This window comes from Hydra vulgaris, chromosome 04 (assembly GCF_038396675.1).
Source record: "Hydra vulgaris chromosome 04, alternate assembly HydraT2T_AEP".
Lineage (NCBI taxonomy): Eukaryota > Metazoa > Cnidaria > Hydrozoa > Anthoathecata > Hydridae > Hydra > Hydra vulgaris.
Window position 1 is genome coordinate 44,409,248 of NC_088923.1, and position 21,680 is coordinate 44,430,927.

General features: G+C 27.9%; 2 protein-coding genes across 2 annotated transcripts; both read left to right on the plus strand.

Moving 5' to 3' along the window:
* Positions 1-6,760: 6,760 nt before the first annotated feature.
* On the plus strand, positions 6,761-8,436 carry LOC136079433 (uncharacterized). Its single transcript, XM_065795171.1, has 4 exons — positions 6,761-7,208; positions 7,366-7,488; positions 7,899-7,934; positions 8,222-8,436. Exons 1-4 carry the CDS (start codon positions 7,016-7,018, stop codon positions 8,434-8,436), a joined length of 567 nt encoding a protein of 188 aa, XP_065651243.1. The 5' UTR covers positions 6,761-7,015.
* Positions 8,437-9,035: 599 nt separating this feature from the next.
* Positions 9,036-10,673, plus strand: LOC136079089 (uncharacterized). The gene is made up of 5 exons (XM_065794812.1): positions 9,036-9,100; positions 9,432-9,533; positions 9,732-9,937; positions 10,127-10,292; positions 10,440-10,673. Coding segments are annotated over exons 1-5 (705 nt in total). The 5' UTR covers positions 9,036-9,099; the 3' UTR covers positions 10,670-10,673.
* The last annotated feature ends 11,007 nt before the right edge of the window (positions 10,674-21,680 follow it).

Sequence of the window (21,680 nt, forward strand, 5' to 3'; positions counted from 1 at the left end):
TAAAGAAGCTATGGATGGAAAACTTTCCCAAGTATTCTTTTTAGAGCTATTACTTAATTTCAAACTTATTAAATTCAAACTTAATATAATAATATTATTTAATAAAAACTCAAAATAATTATTTCAAACTTAATAAATTTAAACTAAATATATAATTTCTGCAATAAACTTATTTTTAACTATACTTCTATAATTTTTGAATTAGAAATAACAGTAACACTTGCTTTCAATATTGCACCAACTAAATTCTTTTATCAGACATTCTGCTATAAATTTTGCTTAATTTTGTATTATTTCGTTTTCGAATTCAAAAAATGTTTCCATTTTTGAAATTTAGAAAATCTAAGCATGATTTAATTGAATGTTATTACAGATGGTTTGCATTTAGCGATTAAAATAAAAGGTTACATTGCATCAAAATTTAAGTTAATTTGCTGGTTTAATATGTTAATATGTATTAAATGATTCTTTATTTAATAGGTAATGCATGTTTTGTAAATGTATTTATTTGATTTTTTTGCCCAGGGATTTCAAAACTACCAAAAGATGGCATATGGTCTAAAATTTCTGATCATGTTTCTGCAATTGATAGAACAGTGCAGCTATGTAAAAGGAAATGATCACATCAAAAGTCAGACAACAAGGCGAAAGCAGCTCGTATTGCCTCTAGTTTATATAAGACAGGAAAAGGCAAGGGAAGTGTTGAAGAAGTGGACTTGATTGATCAAGAATTGGTTAACAAAGTGCCAAGAGTTTCCTACATGGTATATTGGTACATATTTTAAAATATTACCCTTTTTCATTTACTTTTTTTATTAAGTAAAGCAGATTTTGGAAGAATCGTTACAAATAAAACCAGTGACTTTTTTTAAACTTTAATTTTTATATCCAACCATAAAATCTATGTTTATAAAAATTTTTGATACTGATTTATAAAATTTGCTGTTTACTATTTCAGGGAGTTTCAAGAGGAATAGAAACTCAACAAAAGCACTGCAGAATAGATCAAGATGAAGAAGTTAACTTTGATATGATAACGGGGAACTTTGTTCTACAACCCGTAGAGAAAATGAACAATCAGTTAAATAAGGTAAAGTTATTCTGTAAAAAATTACCTTCAAACGCTAAGTGTACAAAACAGCAATTGTAAACATTTTAATCTATATCTTAACCATACACTTTAAGTTACCAAGTTCACTTTAAAGAAGTTGTGTAAAGAAGTTGTTTTATGCCATATTATTTTAGATGACCAATAGCAAAACTGTGCCTGAAATACTTAATGTGGAGCGTTTTAATAAACATAGCAAAGCATACATTTCACAGTCTGATGAGAAAGAAGACTACGTCAAGGTAATATTGTTTTTAAAAGAGCAAAAATATAAGTCATTATTTGCAGAAATTTGAGCAATAGTTGTATTCTTGTTTTGATATATATATATATATATATATATATATATATATATATTTCATTGTTTCCTTTTTATCTTTGTTTTCTTCATCACCGTCTTCTCAGTTATTGACTCCACCTGACACTATAATAACAGAAGTTCATCTGGCAGGTTCTTTACTAACTGCATATCCTTTGTTGATATTACAGAATGAAAATGCTTCTGAAATCCCGTTATTAAGAAAAAAAGGTACATTTTACAGAAATACGTTACCTTTAGTTTTTATGTTTGAAGAAAAGTAATTGAAAATGCTTTATGGTAAAACAATATATTTTTTTAACAAATAATAAATTTAAAATAAAATATTTAAATGAAAAAATGTGTTTTTCTTTAAGTTTTTAACTTCTACAATTTCTTGGCTGAAGAAATTTGTTTTGGTTTTAGTTTGTAAAATTAAATAAACGATTAAGGAATCAAAAGTACCATTAAAAGTTTCTTAGGATAGGTTATTTATTTTGCCTTCTTATTCTAATTATGTCTCAACTTTATTTAATGAAATTTATTTATTTGTATATTTTTTAAAAACTCGCGATACTTATTTTACTGTGCGTTTTGCTTTTTTCTTATCTAATTTAACATTATTTAAAGGATCATCGATATAAAAAACCAGTGAGAAAAAAGACTTAGAAAGCTGTCGTCATCCAATGTGGATGAATATATTGCTATCATGTCAAAAATTGTAGAAGAAATTGTTGCAGCCAGACAGTCAATTTATGAGTTATTTTTAACATAAAATAAACTTGTACATAGTTAGATCAAGGAAGTTACCTACACTTTTTATTTTTTGTTTAAAATTTAGCATATTGTTAAGGTTTATTACTACCAAAGCGATATATGCAATAATATTAAGCAATTTCGAAAATCTTACATTCAATTTCATATAAAGAAGAAAGAAAAAAGGGGTTCAGAATTGCTGAATCTGATCTACAGTTACATCATAAAGAACTTCTGACCTTTTACATTTAATATACAATTAAACTTGTCATAAATATTTACTTCTATCATAGATATCTAAAAAATTGGAAAACTAAATACGGAAACTAAATACGGAAACTACAACACTTCATGGGGGCCTGCATGATTTTTCCATGTTTCTGACATGACACTTTCAGGGAACGTGCAAACTCTAAACTTTAGTATGTTAATGATATTTTATTAACCCATTGCTTTGACATTTGGTGCAGTGGGGCAAACCTTTTGGTTTATTTTTGTTCTCAGACTGTAATCACTTCTTTATATTTGTAAATCAATTTCATTTGACATAAACATGAACATACTTAAGCTAACAAATGTCATATCTAGAACAAAATATCGGGCTCCCATCAAACATTCTAACATTACGTAATTGCTTTTGATTTGCAAAAACATAGTATTTCATTTGTGTCCTTCTTAAAATACTAAGTAGAATTTGATTGGTTTGAGTTAATTCAGGTTGAATACCATGTACACAATCTTCATTATTGTCCTCAAAGTTAATGTCATTTGGAATTTTTATTCCTAAAGAAATGCAAAAGTTTTCCAGTAAAATGCAAGTAAAATATGTTGCAGCAAGTTGTTGGGGTGCACTGAAGTGTTCCATCAATTTTGTACAAACTTTTTACCTGACAATAAACTTTATTAAAATATATTTCTTTTAGTGTGATTGGATGATAAAATGATATAACCATGACTGGTGAGAACCCGATTTCTGAGTCTGCAAAAAGGAAGCCTACATTTGGATCATATTTTTAATTCTGTTTTAATGCAGATTTAGAGAAAATAAAGACGTCATGGCACGATCCAGGATACTTTGCAACAACATCTCTAAACTTTCCTTCACATTTCATCATTTTTCCAACAAATCACATGGAAGCTACGTGGTGTCGAGCTAAGGCAAAATTCAAATCAATCAATGGGTTCGACTAATCGCGAAATGATAACAGATTATTTATCAGAATTCATGTGGATACAAAGATTCAACGAACATCGTTTTAATATTTTTAGGACTAGGTTGTAAAAGCATCTCAATGTGACCAGAGTAATGCTTAATGTGTGCATAGGTAACATCACGCACATTTATTTTCAAATATTGATAACCAAAAACCATTTTCATAGCCACTAAAATTTAAAACATTTTTTCCAGAGAACATTATCAAAGTATGTTCATAAATAAAATTTGAAATGAACATACTGAAGCATCCCAACGGGCATTTGCTGATTTAAAATTGGTTTAGATTACGTTTATATGACATTTACGCCGTTCTAAACGTTTAGGAATCTATTCTAAACGAGTACTGAATGTTTAGTTAGCGTTTAAAAGCCTAATCACACGTTCAGTTCCGTAGGAATCTATTCTAAACAAGTTCTGAATGTTTAGTTAGAGTTTAAAAGCTAAATCACACAGTTTCCGTACGGAACTAATTAAGTTATATAACTTAATTAAGTTCGCACAGAAGGAGTCGGACATTTTGAATCTTTTATTATGTATTAAAACTATAAATTTATATGAATCTTAAATTATGTAGTTTGTGGTTTAAAAAAAATAAAATAACTTTTTATTTGGTAGTAACTAAATTGAGTTAACGGATGTTTTAGGGATATAATCCTTTTGATAATATTATCAATTATTTCATCAATGTTTCATAATAATAATATATATTATAAAAGGAGGATACAAATTGATAATTAGGTAATTTATAACTATGAATGGCAATTGATTTGGTTAATAATTTTGCTTTCTTTTTAATTCTATTTTATTACCTATTATTTTACATCATCTGATATTTTGTTTTATTGATTCTTTAGATTCATTCGTATGAGTTATGAGTGCAAAAGCAGAGTATATGCGAAAATATAGAAAGGTTGTTAAAGATGCAAATAGTTGCTGTGAATGTGAACCTCCTGGGTTATCAAATTCTTTAACAGATGCAGAAAATGTGTGTGGTTTATCTTCTATTTCAGATAATAGCACTAACTATATACTTAATAATGATTCCTATGAACTTGACAATGACATAGTACAACCTCATAGTAGTTCTGATGATGAAAATTATTGTGATATTGATGATATTGATATTGTTAATTATTGTGATATTGATGATATGATATTGATGTATTTTGATGATATATATTGATGAAAATTATTGTGATATTGATGATATGATATTATTATGAGTATTGATATTGACATAATACCGCCCAATAGCAGCTCAGACGATGAACATTATTGTGATATGGAGCTTGTTGACAATGGATCTTTTCAATACAATCTAGCTCAATGGGTTGTAAATGCAAAACTCACACGTTTATCATGTAATGGATTACTAGCCTTGTTGAGAAGATATGGGTGCGAGCTGCCTAAAGATAGTCGAGCTCTTTTGCAAACACCTCTAGCTATACAAGTTCAGAAAAAGTGTGGTGGCCAATACATTTATTTTGGCCTTACCAAATGTTTACAGAATGCAATAAATCACGACATTTGCAGCGATGTACTCAATCTGCAAATAAATGTTGACGGTATACCATTGTTTAGATCGTCTAAAAGGCAATTTTGGCCGATTCTCTCTGCTGTTAATGATAATTCACCCATAATTGTTGCTTTATATCAAGGAGATAGTAAGCCAAATTCTGTTAATGAGTTTTTAAAGGATTTTATAGATGAGTATAAGTTTTTAAAGTGTAATGGTGTCACTCATAATGGTAAAAATTACACAGTTATTTTGCACTCAGTTATTTGTGATGCTCCTGCAAGATCTTTTCTGAAAAATATTGTTGGTCACAATGGCTTGCATGCATGTGAACGTTGTCTTGCTGTTGGTACGTCAACTAACAGGCGAACCACGTTTGTTTCTCCTGATTGCTTCAATGCTGGAAGGCGCACAGATGACAGTTTTAAAAATCTTGAATTCCTAGGAAGTCATCAACATGGAGCTTCACCTTTAAATGAAATAACAGACCAATGTATCAGCATATTCCCACTTGACTATATGCATTTGATCTGCTTAGGTGTCATGCGTCGTATACTTCAAGCTTTGAAAAAAGGTGATAGAAAAGTTAAGTTAAGCAACAATAACATATTGCAAATTTCGGAAAACCTTTTGGATCTACGAAAATGCATACCAAGTAAGTTTGCTAGACGCCCTAGATCTTTATTAGACCTAGATAGATGGAAGGCCACTGAATTCCGGCAATTCTTATTATACACAGGGCCTGTTGTCTTGAAAGGAATTTTGGATCCTGAGCGTTGCAAGCATTTTTTAACACTTTCTGTCGCTGCATCAATTCTGCTCACACCATCAAACGACAGAAGAAATAACATGTTGAACTATGCAAAAGATTTGCTTAGACATTTAGTTGAAAATTCTCAACAATTATATGGTAATTATTTTGTTGTGTATAATATTCATCATTTGCTGCATATAGGAGATGATGTAGAATTTTTTAATTCACCGCTTGATAGTATCAGTGCTTTTCCCTTTGAAAATTATTTGCAAACGTTAAAGAGATATGTGAGAGGTTCTTCAAATCCTGCTGTACAAGTGGCAAAAAGAATTCAAGAATATGAAAACGTCCATATATACTCTGACATTGCAAATGCAACAAACCCAGTTTTTAAATTATCAACAGCGTATAGAGATTCGTTTGCTCAACTAAAAAATAGACAGTTTGTAAAATATATGAAGTTCAAAAAGATTCATGTATGTGTTATATATTCAGTTTTGCTAATTTGCATCCATTCTTCATTGAGCCATGCTCCTCTGACCTCCTAGACATTTATTTTGTGAACAATCATTATAAGCATTCAAAATCAAAAAATGTGAAGTTTACAGAAATTGAGAGAAAGGTTCTAAAGCTTCCCTGTAATGGCGGTTTTGTGTTGATGCCTCTTCTTCATTCAAAAGAGTGTTAAATTATTTTACTAATTATTTTATTATGGTTATCACTCTTATTTTAATATGGCTTTATCACTCTAATTAGTTGTTATTATGTTTTATGTACATATGTTTAATATGCTTAATATGTTTTTTAATTTAATGAAGATGTTTAATTGTATATTAGCAATAGGACTGAATTTCTTTAGCTATATATTTTTTATCTTACTATTTATATCATATTCATATTCATATCAGCTATATATTTTTTATCTTCATATTTAGAGGAAGTCTTTTTTTTTTTTAATTTTATTTGGTGAAAGTCAATTTGTTAATCTATTTAAGTTATATTAGATTGTGAGTATATTTTCCTTTGTTTTTGTTTTAACTTTTTAATATTTAAAAAAATATTATTTTGCTTTGATTTCATTTACTTTTATTGTAAATCTTAACATTAATTATAATAATTAAAAAGATATTATTCTTTTAGATTTTAAAGAGTAATAAATATATAGAAAATTTTTTATAACGTTCTCTTCTGCTAATAATTTCTCTTGATGTCTTGTTTAGCTGGAGCAAGTGTTAATAATAATAATAAGTAAACAAATATATCTATAAAATAGTATTGTATAGTATGTATTAGTAAATGGCTACACTTATTTAAAACACTTTTAACACAGTTTTTACAAATAAAAAGAGTAATAACATTTTAGCAAAATGTCATATCACCGGGCTGTTTGGTTAGAAGACAATCGTGAAGAAGAAGGAGTCTTGCCTTCCGCATGGGTGCAAGGAAAAGTAGTGATGTGGCCACCATCCAAAATGAATGCGTTTAAGTTAATGAAGGAAGGGGTAAAACCTAATGAAAATTGGCGGCTTTTTAGAGTAATAAAAATAAAAATTACGTCAGGTTTGGTGTTTATTTTTTGACAACAGCTTCATATATTATTGAGTTGTTATATTTTATAATTTACATTTGTAAAATGTTAAATAATTTATCCATTACTTGTTAAAAAAATTTACTTGGCAATATCTGCTTTGGATAAGTTTTGTTATTTATTTTACAGATTGCTACGAGGATTGTAATAGTTACAATTTAACAACAGAAACTGAAGAAGAGGATCAGCTGAAGAATGATCAGCAGTTAACAAAAAAGCGCAAGCGTGCTGACTTTGCAACTTTTTTTGAAGGTTCTTTTTAATTAGTTTATGTTTATATCATCATTATTGTTTTAGCGTCCTTGTTTCCGTGCTTGCACGGGTTGGACGTTTCTCATAATGCCATTTCTCCAACATACACTGTCTTGAACATCTTCTTTCCTTAAATGTAGCTTTTTCATATCATCTGAAACACACTCTTTTCAAGTTATTCTGTTTCTACCTCTACCTATTTCTCCTGAAACTTCTAACTATATAGATAATAATGTTACAAAATATATAAACTGCCAAATAATATATAAAAAATATATTAACTACCAAGTAATTAATAATTTATAACTATGCATTATTCTAATTGAAATAAAACTTATTTTTTCATTTGGAGTTAATATTACTAACGCTAATTTATACAATTATATTAAAAGATTTTTTTTATAATTTAGGCGAGAAAGAAGTAGATATTAATGTTAATGCAAAAAGTAAGAATATTGACAAGTTAGCTAATTTGTTACAATAAACATAATAATAAGTATGATGTAAGTAGGAGCAAAGAAATAATATTTATAATCAGGGCTTTGATGTTGGTGCTACCAACAGCTAGTAATTTTATAAGAAGTGGAGCAGTAGCTGAAGTATTTGAACCTCTGCCTTAAGCCCTGGTGATAATAATAGCCATAGCATTATTATGTGTATGTGTTTTTTAATAAAACAGTTATTTATAATAATTTTTTACGTTTACTGTAGTTGTAATTTATTTTTAAAATAGTCAAACTATCTGCATTTCCACAGCCACCTGCTAAACTAAGCAAAATGTTAGCATTAAACAGTTCGTTGAACAAAAAGATTGTGGATATGGTACCACAAAATTTCAAAATTGATCAAGCATGTAAGTTGTCTTTATTAAATTGTCTTCATTCTTTGAATACTAATAGTAATTTGTTACGATTATATCTCAAACAATATAAGTTAGGATTTACATAATTAGTTGTAATTTATTTTTAAAATAGTCAAACTATCTGCATTTCCACAGCCACCTGCTAAACTAAGCAAAATGTTAGCATTAAATAGTTCGTTGAACAAAAAGATTGTGGATATGGTACCACAAAATTTCAAAATTGATCAAGCATGTAAGTTGTCTTTATTAAATTGTCTTTATTTCTTTGAATACTAATAGTAATTTGTTACGATTATATCTCAAACAATATAAGTTAGGATTTACATTTTAGATAAACCTTCGCCGCTTCAACAGTCACCTGGTCTCTTAAGCAGTTATTCCAAGATACCTTTATTCAAATCAAGCATGGCTACAATAACAAAAGACAATAATATTGATCAATCAAGTAAGATGTCTAAATTTATATCTTTGATATAGACCTTCTTCACTTATAGATTGACCTAGTAATTTTTATTACTTATGAACATATTTAGTGTCATTTTCCTTTTAAGATAAACGTGCAAAGCAATTTTTTTAATTAATTTACATTGAAAATAACTTTGCAAGCATAATTTAACTATATAGTTGTTGACATTGTAGCTAACCAATCAGTCCTATCAAACTCTCTCTTTTTGTTAGCCCGGATATTAAATTCAAAGATACTAATATACAGGCGCAGAGCTGCCATATCGAAAGACAATGTACTATCAAGTAATATTTAATTTTTCACTTTAATTGCATTTATGATTTTGATTTATAAATTATAATTATTAGGTTTATTCAAGATTTTTACCTAAAGAAACCATTTTCTCATTTTGTTTTAGTACCATTTATGTCTCTCAAACACTCTCAACTTATTTTGATATTAGTTAATATTTGTATATAGTATGTTGTTGTATAGTATAGTAATTAAGGTCTGACGTATAAACTGCAAAAATGTAATGTTTTATAAAAAAAAATATTTATAAATATTAAATATAATGCTTTTTATATATAATAAATATTTAAAAAGCCTGTACTTGTATCGTTATTTTTATTGCAGTGAAACTCTCAGTACCACCTTTTCAATTGAATAAAAAGTTTCATTCAAACAAGATATTGAGTGTATTAACTGCTCCTCAAGAAAATGAAATGGATAATGGGAGTAAGATATCAAACCTTATTTATTTACATATTATTTAATAACATATTTTCTAATTTGAGTGCTTTTTTTTTACGGTGGACACTGCAGTTGCCCTGCAGTTAAGCAAATTATCTGTTATCAACCTATAACTGCAAAATATGGAAAGTTATAAGTTTATTTTTTTTATTTTTATTATATAAATAAATTTATATTTTACAGAGTTTCAGCGAAAAGTTCTCTATCAATTATCAAATATGGCCAACGAAATTAAAGTTTTACGGATAGCAGTGGAAACAATGACGATACCAAGTTTAGAGCCTGTTGCTCAAGTCCATCTAGAGGTTATTGGTGGAGCTATTGGAACATTGGATGGGTACAGTAATTTTGGGGAGCAATGTGGAGTTCTTGCTAATCGAACAATTTTAGTAAGTGTATAGCTAAATATTTTTATCTTTACTTTCAGAAAAGACAACCAGAAAAGTTTTAAACGTATATAAAATGTTATTTTTGATGTCACAAAATATATTTTACTTTTACTAAGGTGGATTGACTTTTATTCTAATTGGAATCTTATATCTAATAAAATGTAGCGTTTATGAATAATTTCTTTGTAGATTCGCCTTCTTTCACGAATTGGAGGATCATCAATTAAAGATACTTCAAAGAATCTATTGAAAAGACTTTTTACAAATTTTCTTATGTCTCATTTGAGTATGGATGGAAAAGGTTCTCTGAGAAAGCTTCCGTTTAGAGACACTGCTCTGTGTCAACTTGTTGTCGGTAAAATATGTGTATTTTTTATTTTTTTAAATAAAATCTACTCAGTGTACACTGTACTAGTTTAACAAAAATTTAAATCTATAAAACTATGGCTTTATAAAATTGTTGAATAAATGATTTAGATTGAGTTATTTTTATTATTTGTAGAATGTGTTTTGAAACGAGATTGTACGTCTTCTGTATCAGAAATACATTCGTGTATTGGTTCCCACCTTAGAATGGCTCCCTTCCGATTAGGTGGAACTGGGAAAGGCTATGCACATATTTTCAGTTTTCAGGACGCAGAGGCTGGTTTGCTTGATTCCACCAAAGACGACGCTGATCGACCTCGAGACGATTGTGATGATGACGATGATGATGACGATAATGCAATATAATACTTAAAATTTATGTACATTTATTTTTGACTAATATATATAAAAAATATATTTTTTACGTTTGATTTGTTTATGACTTAGATAACGCGCTGCAACGTTTAACTTTACGGCGCTAATTTATTTAAAGAAGCACAAATTAAAGAAATTTGAATTTATAAAATTCGGAATGCTTTCAAAACGAAAGATTTAGATTGAATTTAAAGAACGTTTAAAACTAACCATTTAGATATAGTTTAAATGGAACATTCGATTGACCTACGTTCTAGATCGAAACTAAATTAAATCTAAACGTTTAGGAAGAACACTAACTAAACGTTGATTAAATGTTCCAATGCCCGTTGGGATGTTCATTAATAAAATTTATTATTTCAAAATCTCAAAAAATTAGAATAAAAATGTAATATATTCTTTGGTCTTGCAAAATTATGAAAATAAAGTAAATTTAAGAAAATGACACTTATGTTAATTACTTTTTTATTGCATTGCATGTTTACAATAGTTTCTTTTTTTAATAAATTTAGTTTTGAAATTCTGTTATTTAACACGAAAGAATTTTTTAAATTATGCGTGCAAATTTTGAAAGATGAACATATTTTAGTTATTTTTCAACGCAAAATCCGCATTTATTACGAGTTAATTATATTGGCTAATACATCCATCAGCAGTGATTTTCAAAATGGCAAACATAAACGCCTTTATAGTAGGATTATTTTAAATTTTGACGTCGAATTAGAGCACTCTCCGTTGATTTTCAGACCTATATTTTTATGCGATTCTTAATCAGTATAAAATACCCTATCATTATCTATCAAAAAAAAGGAGTGGGGGAGACTGAGTGAGTAGCGCCCTAATTTGACAAATTTGAAAAGAAAAGGAAGAAATTCAAATACTTAGCAAAAAAATTGGTGTGAAATTTTTTTTTCTCCAAAAAAACATTTAAAGACTGGTGTTGTCGCTCGATTCTATAATTGGTGTAGACATTTAACAAAAGACGATCCTGCCTGTAAGCAAATATCTGAAATAAAATTTCATCCATTTATAATTTCAAGCTACATAATTTATTCATTCAGTACAGATCAGGTTATCCTTACCAGTGTTAACTAGCCTGATGGCACCGCGTATAACGCGGAATTCCCAATTTTTTTAAATTTCCCTAAGTTCAAAAAATTATTAAAAAAACAACCTTTAATCCTGTTATTAACAGACTTAGATTTTAAGTGTTACGCAAAAAATGTAGAAATACTTAGTAAATGAAAAAAATAATTTAGTTGAACGAAAACAATTACTTTCTTTACTAAAGAAAAAGCGAAGGAAGTCATTCAATTCAAAGTCATTCAAAAAGCGCGGCAATTTCTTCAAAAATAAAATGAAAACTGTATTTTTTAATTGACGACGTCAGTTGTTCTTTGGATTTTTTATTTCGTTTGTTACTTTGTTTTTTTATTCGTGTTTTTATTTTAGACTTTTATTTACAATACAAAAATTTTAAACTAACGAATGCTGTTTATCTTTAGTTAAGAATATAACAAAGATTTTAGCACAGTAATTATTCGAAAAATGCCTTTGGTAGATGTAAATGTAATTTCAAAATTTCATTAAATAAAAGAATAAAAAGTTTTTATTAAGGTAATTAAAAATTCTGTTAGTAAATTAAATTTGCTGGTAAAGCATTTTAGTGTAAGCATTTTATTATTAATTAAGTTGAATCATTTTTGTTTGTAAATGTTATAAATTATTTGCGTAAAACAAAAATAGAATACTACATTTACATAAGTTTTTACAATTTTTTTTAATTTACAAATCAAAAATTTTAACAAACATAAAGTTTAATTTACTTAAACAAAATTAATAAATACAAAAATCAATTTTTTTTTAAATTTACACATTTTACTCAAAGTTACATCTTAGAGAAATTTGTCGCTATGATTTATTTGCGAATCCCCCCCGGCCGTAGTTGTTTATTGAATTTAATTGTAAAATACAGTGAAAGTCTTTCTTACAAACATTTTATTTGACCAAAAAATTTACTCATAAAATATAGACGGTTTATTTGACTAAAGTAACGAAACCTTTTTTACCAACGCAAATTTTTTCAACTTTTTATATATTCTATTCGAACAAATTTCCATTCTATTGAAAAATGTTTCGCTTCAAAGACCTTGATATTCTTGAAATCTTTGATGTTCTGTTAGTAATTTCGATTTAAGTCAATAAAATAAAAGCGACAACAAAAATGCCTTCAAATAATGGAAAATACTATTTAAAAAAAAAATATAACAAAAATTCAATCAAAAAATATTGTAACGTTATTCGAGAAACATAAAGAAACAACAAGTGTGCAAAACTATAGTCAACAATGGAAATCAGTAGTAAGCATCCTCATCAGTCTACATCATCAGTAAGTGAAAGTCCTCATCAGTCTAAATTAGTAGTAAATGAAAGTCCTCTTCAGCCTACATCAGCAATAAGTAAAAGTCCTCATCAGTCTACATTAGCTGAAAGCGAAAACGATGTATACGCAGTTCCTTTAACTTCAGTTCTTGGAAAAAGAAAAAAAAACAAAGTCACACCAGCACAAATACCAATCAAAAATGTAGATGACCAACGAAATAAAACAACAGAAAAATATGAGATGTTATTTCCCGATTTTTTTTATTCGCCATCAAAACAAGGTTGCTTATGTAAAGTTTGCATATCGTTTGCCCCTGGAAAAAAAAGTAATCGTGCATTTATTGAAAACCCTGGCAAATCACCCCTCGGAGCGTGCGATAGATCACTTAAATACACATAGGCATACTATAGCTTTAAAAAATAAACAAGCTTTTGATGAAATATCTGAGCAAGACTCGAGTATCTGGAAAATGGTGCGTAAAAATACTCTTGCAAAAGAAACATTTAAAACAAGTAACTCTCGCTTCGTTATTAAGTTTTTAAAATACCGCACACTAGCCATGCATTTGTTGCAAGAATGCTCCGAAATCTATGGAGAACTAGAATCCATAGTTCCAGTTTGTCCAAGTGTAAGTCGTTGGATTGCACACGATCGAGCTTGTTTAGTTGTGTTCAAAGGTTATAAACCAATTTTACAAGCTTTGTCAACATGTTACACCGAGCGAAAAGAAACAGAAGCACTCGGGCTATTTATACAAGCGAGTTCACAATCTAACATTGCAACAATTTTAATGCTCTTAGATGTGTTTGAAGCAATTCGCGCACTTGTGCTAGCACTACAAAGTTTGCAAGTAGGAATTAGTCTCAGCGACATTCCAACTTATGTCAATCAAGCAAATCATAGTTTAAATGATTTAGTTTCGGGTACTCGACGAAAGCATTTCACGGAATAAAATTTTATTGAAATGAAATCAGCGACTGATAAAATAATTTTTTCGTTACCAGCCACAAGCCGATTAAAAAAAAATAAAAACTTTGACCTTAGTGAGTTTGAGTTAAACATTTTTAGATCTTTAGAAATAGTTTTAAATAGTTTTAAAAGTGAACTAAAAAACACTTTCGCGCAAATGGAATTTTGGCAATCGCTTTCGATTTTTTACCCAAGACGATTGTCTAAAACACTCAGCCAACTTTCTAGTTATGGTAAAGAAAGCTTAGAGCAACTTAAAGCTCACTATGGCAAACCAAAAAGCAGTAACAAATTTGGAGCATTACACGTTCAAGTTCCAGATATCTCAGAAACTGAAACAAAAACCGAATTTGAAAGTTTCAAAATTATGTTATTTAATAAACGCCAAGAAAGGGAAAACAGTTTCGATATACGTATATCGAAAGAAAAAGATCAAGAGATAGTAAAAAATTTAATTAAGACAAGAAAAAATTTAAAATCACAAGAGTTATGCAAAGTGATTAATAATGACCCTGTTTTGATAAGTGTTTATGCTAATTGTATGTTTTTGACTAAGTTACTCCTTATATTTCCTTTGAGTGTAGCTTGCGTTAAAAGATTATTTTCAAAATTAAAAATAGTTAAAAACCGTCTTCGAAATCAGCTAAGCCAAAGCACATTAGAAAGCTTGATGATGATTGCAATAGAAGGTCCGAAGGAGTGTTTTGACGACGATTTGTTAGAGTACTTTGTCGACGAGTTAAAACGTAAAAATCCAAATATGAGAATGATGTTGTAAATTGATAGTTTACAACGTAAATCTCATATTTTTATTTTTTTTATTTGAGACTACAGACTAATGGTGAATATTTATTTTTTTTATTTTTTTTCACGAAATATTCACGGTGATTTATTTGTATTCCAACTGTGTTTTCACAATTTTTGTTTGTTGCAATTTAAACTAATCTAAAAGTTCTGTTGTACAAATTTAAATTTTATACTTATAATAACAAAAAGTAAAGGAATAAGAAAGAATTCTGTATTTACAGCCATACAAGGTTATTGTAATTAATCTAAGAAACTTTTGAAATGATGGAGCTTTTTTTTTTTTTTTTACTCGCCAGCCGAGCCGACATCAGCCTAAATTCCCAATCTGATGGAAACGCGGTATAAATTTTATTCCTGGGTAACACTCTGCTTACGTCAAGTCAGGTAATCCTGCTACTGGTAACATGAAATCCACTACTGCTTTAAGTAAACATCAGGAAGGGCATGTCACAATAATATTGGTCCACCAATAAAAATGACCCCGGACTTAATTTCTCAGAAAATTTTTTTCCGCCCGGATAATTTTTTTTCCGAAAAAATTGGTCCGTAAAAACATATTTAGTTTGCATGTGCTTATATATTTTTAAATTATCATGGAAGGCAAACTCGTTAAAAAAGTTTTTACTTGATTAACTAATAATTAATACCCTTATGGAGGTTTCGATGGCTAAAAAACAATAACTAGAAAAAAAGCTTCGAAACAAGTAATATACAAATAGTGATAATTCGATGCTTGAATTATCAATATTTATTTATAACAATTATTTATTCTAAAATAAATATTATAGTTTAATATTTGAACATAATATTTTTTTTTTTGATTTTAAAATATAGATAAATGATAATGATAATGAATATTTTAGCTGCATGCTAAATTTTAAACTAAGAAATAAATTATAAATTAACATACACGTAAAATGGCAATATAACTCAAAAAATAGCTTAGAATTGTAAATAGTTTTTATTTCTGCTTTGCAAATTTAATTATTATTTTTGTCAGTATTTTTGCCATAGCTTATTGATGGCATAGTTTAAATAATCAAAGATAACAAAATAAGTTATAATAAAGACAAGCAATTATAAATGGTTTGACTTGTAGTTTAAAAATGATTAATTTTGAGATCATGTTATTATCATAACTTGGTATATTAAAGTAAATTATAAAAGATATTAAATTAATACTTGTATGTGATGTTTTTTTAAAAGGAACTACTTCTGCGATATATTCATAATTCATGATGGAAAAAGAAAAATATTAGTTGCTTGCCATGACGATCCTACTTCTGGCTATATGGGTAAAACATGAACATTCGGCAGGATAAAAGAGCGTTTCATTTGGCACGGAATGGTAAAAAATGTCCATGAGTTAGTAATTTAGATTTTACATTATGCATGAACAGAAAATTTTGATTTTTCCTAATAATTATATAAAAGGTATTGCTATACCATTCTAAATTCTGTTTAAGCTTATATCATGTGATATATGCCAGAGAATGAATAGAAAGTTAAACTGTGGGAAACCAGAGATGCACCCAATAAAAATGAAGGCTATTTGAATAAATGACTATTTTTCAAAGTGGGTTGAGGTAATACCCACTAAAGACAAAATAGCTGTTACAGTCACAAGATATCTATTAAAGATATTACATTTTTATTTCTGTCATTGTTTTAGTATCCTAGCTAAATGCTACCTTTCTGTGTATCAAGTTATTGGGTCCTAAATGTTTGCATTTTTTATATTCTATATTTCCAAACAACCTTAAAGTTCCCTGACATGCATACTTTTCTACCCCGATTTTTCACTTCATTTCACCACCACTTTCTTTCATAATTTCTGATCATATCTTAAACATCTATAAAAAAATAACTCAAATAAAGATAATATAATATTGTATCTTTCTAAAGAGATCAAGTAATGATCTTAAAAAAAGATTAGGAATACTTAGTGTATCTGATAGGATGCACTATGGAAGATTAAGGTGGTTTAGGCAAGTGGAGCGTAAACGTGCAACTGATTGGGTATCAGCGTTTAAAGAGAAGTTTTAGAAGAAAAGATTGAGGTGAGTATAGAAATACTTTAAGAGAGTTAAGGAAAGAGGATCAACAAGATTGATGAAACATGGAAAAACACCATTAATTTTAATTTAATTGTCTGAGGATTCTTTAGCTTTTGTAAAACTTATAATGAAATAAAAAAAGTATGATTTACCAAAGCTAGTGTTTCTGTTCAACCGTCAAAAAAGTCATAACATTAGAGCAGATATAGACCCATTGTTATTATTCTTGGATATAGTTATTTGATTTTAGAATCTTAATTTTACCTTATTAAATAACTCATAGATTCTTATGATTTATACGACTCTAATGTGCATTAGCATCTATGTAACTTTATAGTGTGCGTATATATAGTACTTTTATAATAAGTATATCATTCAAGTTTTTATGAGGTTGGGAGTGCCAAGAGTTTTGCTGTCAGATAATAGGACAAAATTTTGTAATGAACTTAATAATAATTTAATTTATTGCTTTCTAAGACTTCACAACACCATATCACCCACAAGAAAGTTAAATTTTAAAAAGTTTTTAAATAGATTAATAAAGAAATACGATATTAATATCTCAAGTTATTTAGTCAATTTGTTTAACTCATTTAAATTATAAATTATTTTTTTTTGATTAAAGGCAATGGACTAGATGAACGATTTAATCAGACTTTGCAGAATATGCTAGTCAAATATGTATCCTCTGAAAAGGAACAATCGAGTATTTTTCGAGATACCTGTGCATTTGCGTACAATACATCTTGTCATGATTCTGCAAAATTTAGATCATTTTAACGGATGTATGGTCGACAAGGAAACCTTCCAATTGATATAGATTTCCAGACAGTATCTTTTGAAGATTTAAATTCAAATTATTTAAACTTAAAGGAGCCTGACATGGCGCAAAGTGAATATAAGTTATTGTTGGAAGAAGCTGAACAAAATATTTCAAAAGCTCAAGTAGAGCAAAAAAAAAAAAAAAATTATGATAAAAAGCAATTGAAACCTGGAGTCAATTCATTAGTACTAAAATTAAATAAAGATGTAAAAAAACTAAAGTAGGTAAAATAAATGATAGATTTATAGGCCCATATAAAACACTTAGTTGCCTTTCTCATAGAGTATACAAACTTCAAGATAATAAAGGTGTTACAATTCGTGCTGCAGGCAGTCATCTCAAAATTTATAAACCTTCAGACCATACTTTACAAAATTGCAAAACATATTTGGTTGATTATAGCTCTCCTGATGAAGAAAGTTTTGATAATCAATGTTTTAATGATGAAGATATCTCCGAATCTCTCAGTCATTATTGAATCATCAGACTCAATATTAGAAAATGAACCAAATAATGATAATTATGAGGATTTAAATGAAATTCCTCAAAAATCTCTGGTAATGGCTCAACTTCAGTAGATGCATTAACCTATCCTCATGAGTGCTCCAAAGAAAATATAAATTGTTCCACTATTGATGATACACATTCAGAAGTAAAAATAGAAGATGAAATCTATCAAATGAATATGGTTTGTTCATGCAAAATTAGGTTTGCTACAAAACGATGCCCTTGCAAACAGTTCGGTGTGGCATGCAAAAGTCATTACCACCCAAATAGAATATGTGTAAACAGACAGAAAGCTTTTCAAGAAGAACTTATTTGTCTCGAAGAAGAAGCACGTACAGAAGAAAAGACCGTTTCTATTGGTCTTTTTAAAACTAGAAAAATAATACTTTCAGCAGATGATACAATAATTATGATGAATGGTGGATGGCTATATGACACAATCATTTATGCTGAATGCAAATGCTTAAAGATGCTTTTCCTCATTTATCGGAGTTTCAAGATCCCATTTTACAGCTCACAAATAGTTCAGAGGTTCAAAAAGATAAAGAGTTTATTCAGTGTCTGAATTATAACAGCGTGCATTGGATTACTATAGCAACACTAGGCTGTACACAGGGGACTGTCAGGGTTTATAACAGTTTGCACAATAAGTTGATATTGTTGCTGAAGAACACAGTTGCTGATCTTTTGTGCTCTACCACTAACAAAATTAAAATTGAATATTTAAATTTCCAGTATTAGTTAGGTTCAAATGACTATGGACTTTTTGCTCTTGCAAATGCTTACGAACTTTGCTTTGGCAGAGATCCATCTATTGTAGAGTACACACAGAAAGATATGAGAAAACATTTGAGTCATTTGAAAATTTAGAGTTGACACAGTTTCCATCTAAGCCGCGGAGAGTTTCACAACAAATTTCAAAGGTTGAGTTTTTAGATATATATTGCAATTGCAGAATACCAAGCAATGAAAAACCAATGATACAATGTGGGTTATGCAAGGAATGGTTTCATATAGAATGTGTTGAGGCGCCAAAAGCAGTAATATGCAATAATCTTTTATGGTGTTGCGGTTGTAATTCATTTTTATGGTGTTGGATTTATTTTGGTCTAACATTACCATATTTTGTTATATAGCAACAATGTATTTACATATATATATATATATATATATAAATAAATATTTATATATATATATATACATATATATATATATATATATATATATATATATATATATATATATATATATATATATATATATACATATATATATATATATATATATATACATATATATATATATATATATATATATATATATATATATATTTATATATATATACATATATATATATATATACATATATATATATATATATATATATATATATATATATATATATATATATATATATATATATATATATATATATATATATATATGTATATATATACTGTTGTTATTTAAGATGTTTTTCTTTGCTATGTATGTGTTTTATGTTAGATAGTCAGTCAGATAGCAGTCACAGCAACCTTGATCAATTATCAGTTTATACCTTGGTTTAGCAACCTATTTTAAGTAAAGACCCATTTTTTTTAAATAATTAAAAAATATCTTATAAAGAGCGGTAAGTATACTTACGGCTCAATAACTATACTTACATATAAACTAGTTATATCATATATAATAGTTTTATTATGGTCTGATTAAAATTTAGAAAGGTTTGAATTAATATACCACATAGATTGAGATAAAATAATTCTTATTAAAAAAATAAAAATAATTCTTACTAAAATATTCATAAAACTCGTATTAGTATAGCTGGTTTATCTTTTTCATATAGTCATGTAAAACCAAGTCCTGTAAAAAGATGTATGGTGATTTCTAAACAAAGGAATGAGCTCAAGATGCAAACAATGAATTTTTTAAAAGTTTTTTAGTGAGAGTGCCAATAAAAGTTCAAGTTAAAAGTTTTAGCTTTTTAGCAGAGTGTTAACAAGTTAGAGTTAAAAGTTTAGTAAAAGTGCCAACAAGTTAGAGTTAAAAGTTTTACTTTTTTTAGTGAGAGTGCCAACAAGTTAAAGTTAAAAGTTTTGCTTTTTAGTGAGAGTGCAAACATGTGAGAGTTAAAAGTTTTGGTTTTTTGTGAGAGTGCCAACAGAAAGAAGAGTGGGTAGTTAGTAAATTTATCTATTATATCACTTTATTAAAATTAAAATATTTCTATATTTCTAATAAGTTATATAAATAAATAAAGTACATAATAAATATATTAAATATGTAAAGTATATATAAACAAATAAAGTAAAATTTATATCTTAATTTGTTTAGTTCATTCACTTCAATTAGCAAACTTTTTTTTTAATTTGTCGATTGTTAGAATTATGTTTGTTGATTGTAAGGTTTATATACTTTGTATTAATTTTTATTTTATTTTGTTTACGAATATAAACACCTATTTTATATGCTTCTTTTTTCATTTCCTTCGTTTGATGTTGGAAAATTTGCTAGGAAATGTCAAAGTTTATCTAAGTGATAATCAAGTTAACACTGGCAACCATATTAAAAAATAATAACTTTCTTGTTCAGTTTTTGAACAGTTCAACTCCTATAGGTATACCTAAATATTTAAAATTGGTTGTGTAATTTTTATGTTACTTAGAAATTGAGATAAAGTTAGCACTTTTTAAAATAGTAACAATTATGCATAGCTTCTTCTGGTGTTAAATGGGTTAATTCTTATGATGGTATTATTTTAATTATTTGCGTAATATATTTTTAGATTTAAAATGTTTTCAAAATGATTCGATGTAGTACATACAGGTTCATCTTGGGGTTATCATTAGTAGATCCCGTATGTGTTTTTAAAGTGCTTTTTTAAGTTTTTTTATTTGCTAAGCGAAAAACATTAATTGATACAACAATAAATGGATAATATGGATGAATGAAGAATTTGGATGAATAACCAATTATTGAAATAATTTGAAATAAAGTCTAAAAATTATAAATTACATATATAAAAAAAATATATAATTACATATGGCTTATAAATATAAAGCAAAGCTTAAGTCCAATCCAAGTCTACTTATGTAATACAAACCCTATGAATACTTGAGTAAAATAAATGTAAGGAAAAAAAAAAAAAACAAGTTTTTCCAGAAAAGTTACGTATATAATACATAAAAAAACGTATAAATACGTTTAAAAGATACGTAAAACATCATTACATACATAAAAAGTCTTACAATAGTATTAATGCAGGGTTCGCAGCGAACCTGGAAAACATGGAAAATTGGTTCATTTTGGCAAAAGTGAGGGAAAACCTGGAATAGACAGGGAATTATTAATTTTTAATTAGATAGTCAAGGAACTTCGAAAGAGAAAGTGACTAATTTTATAATTATGGTGTTTTTTCTCTTGCTGTTACCATACAGTTAACCCATAGGAATTGAT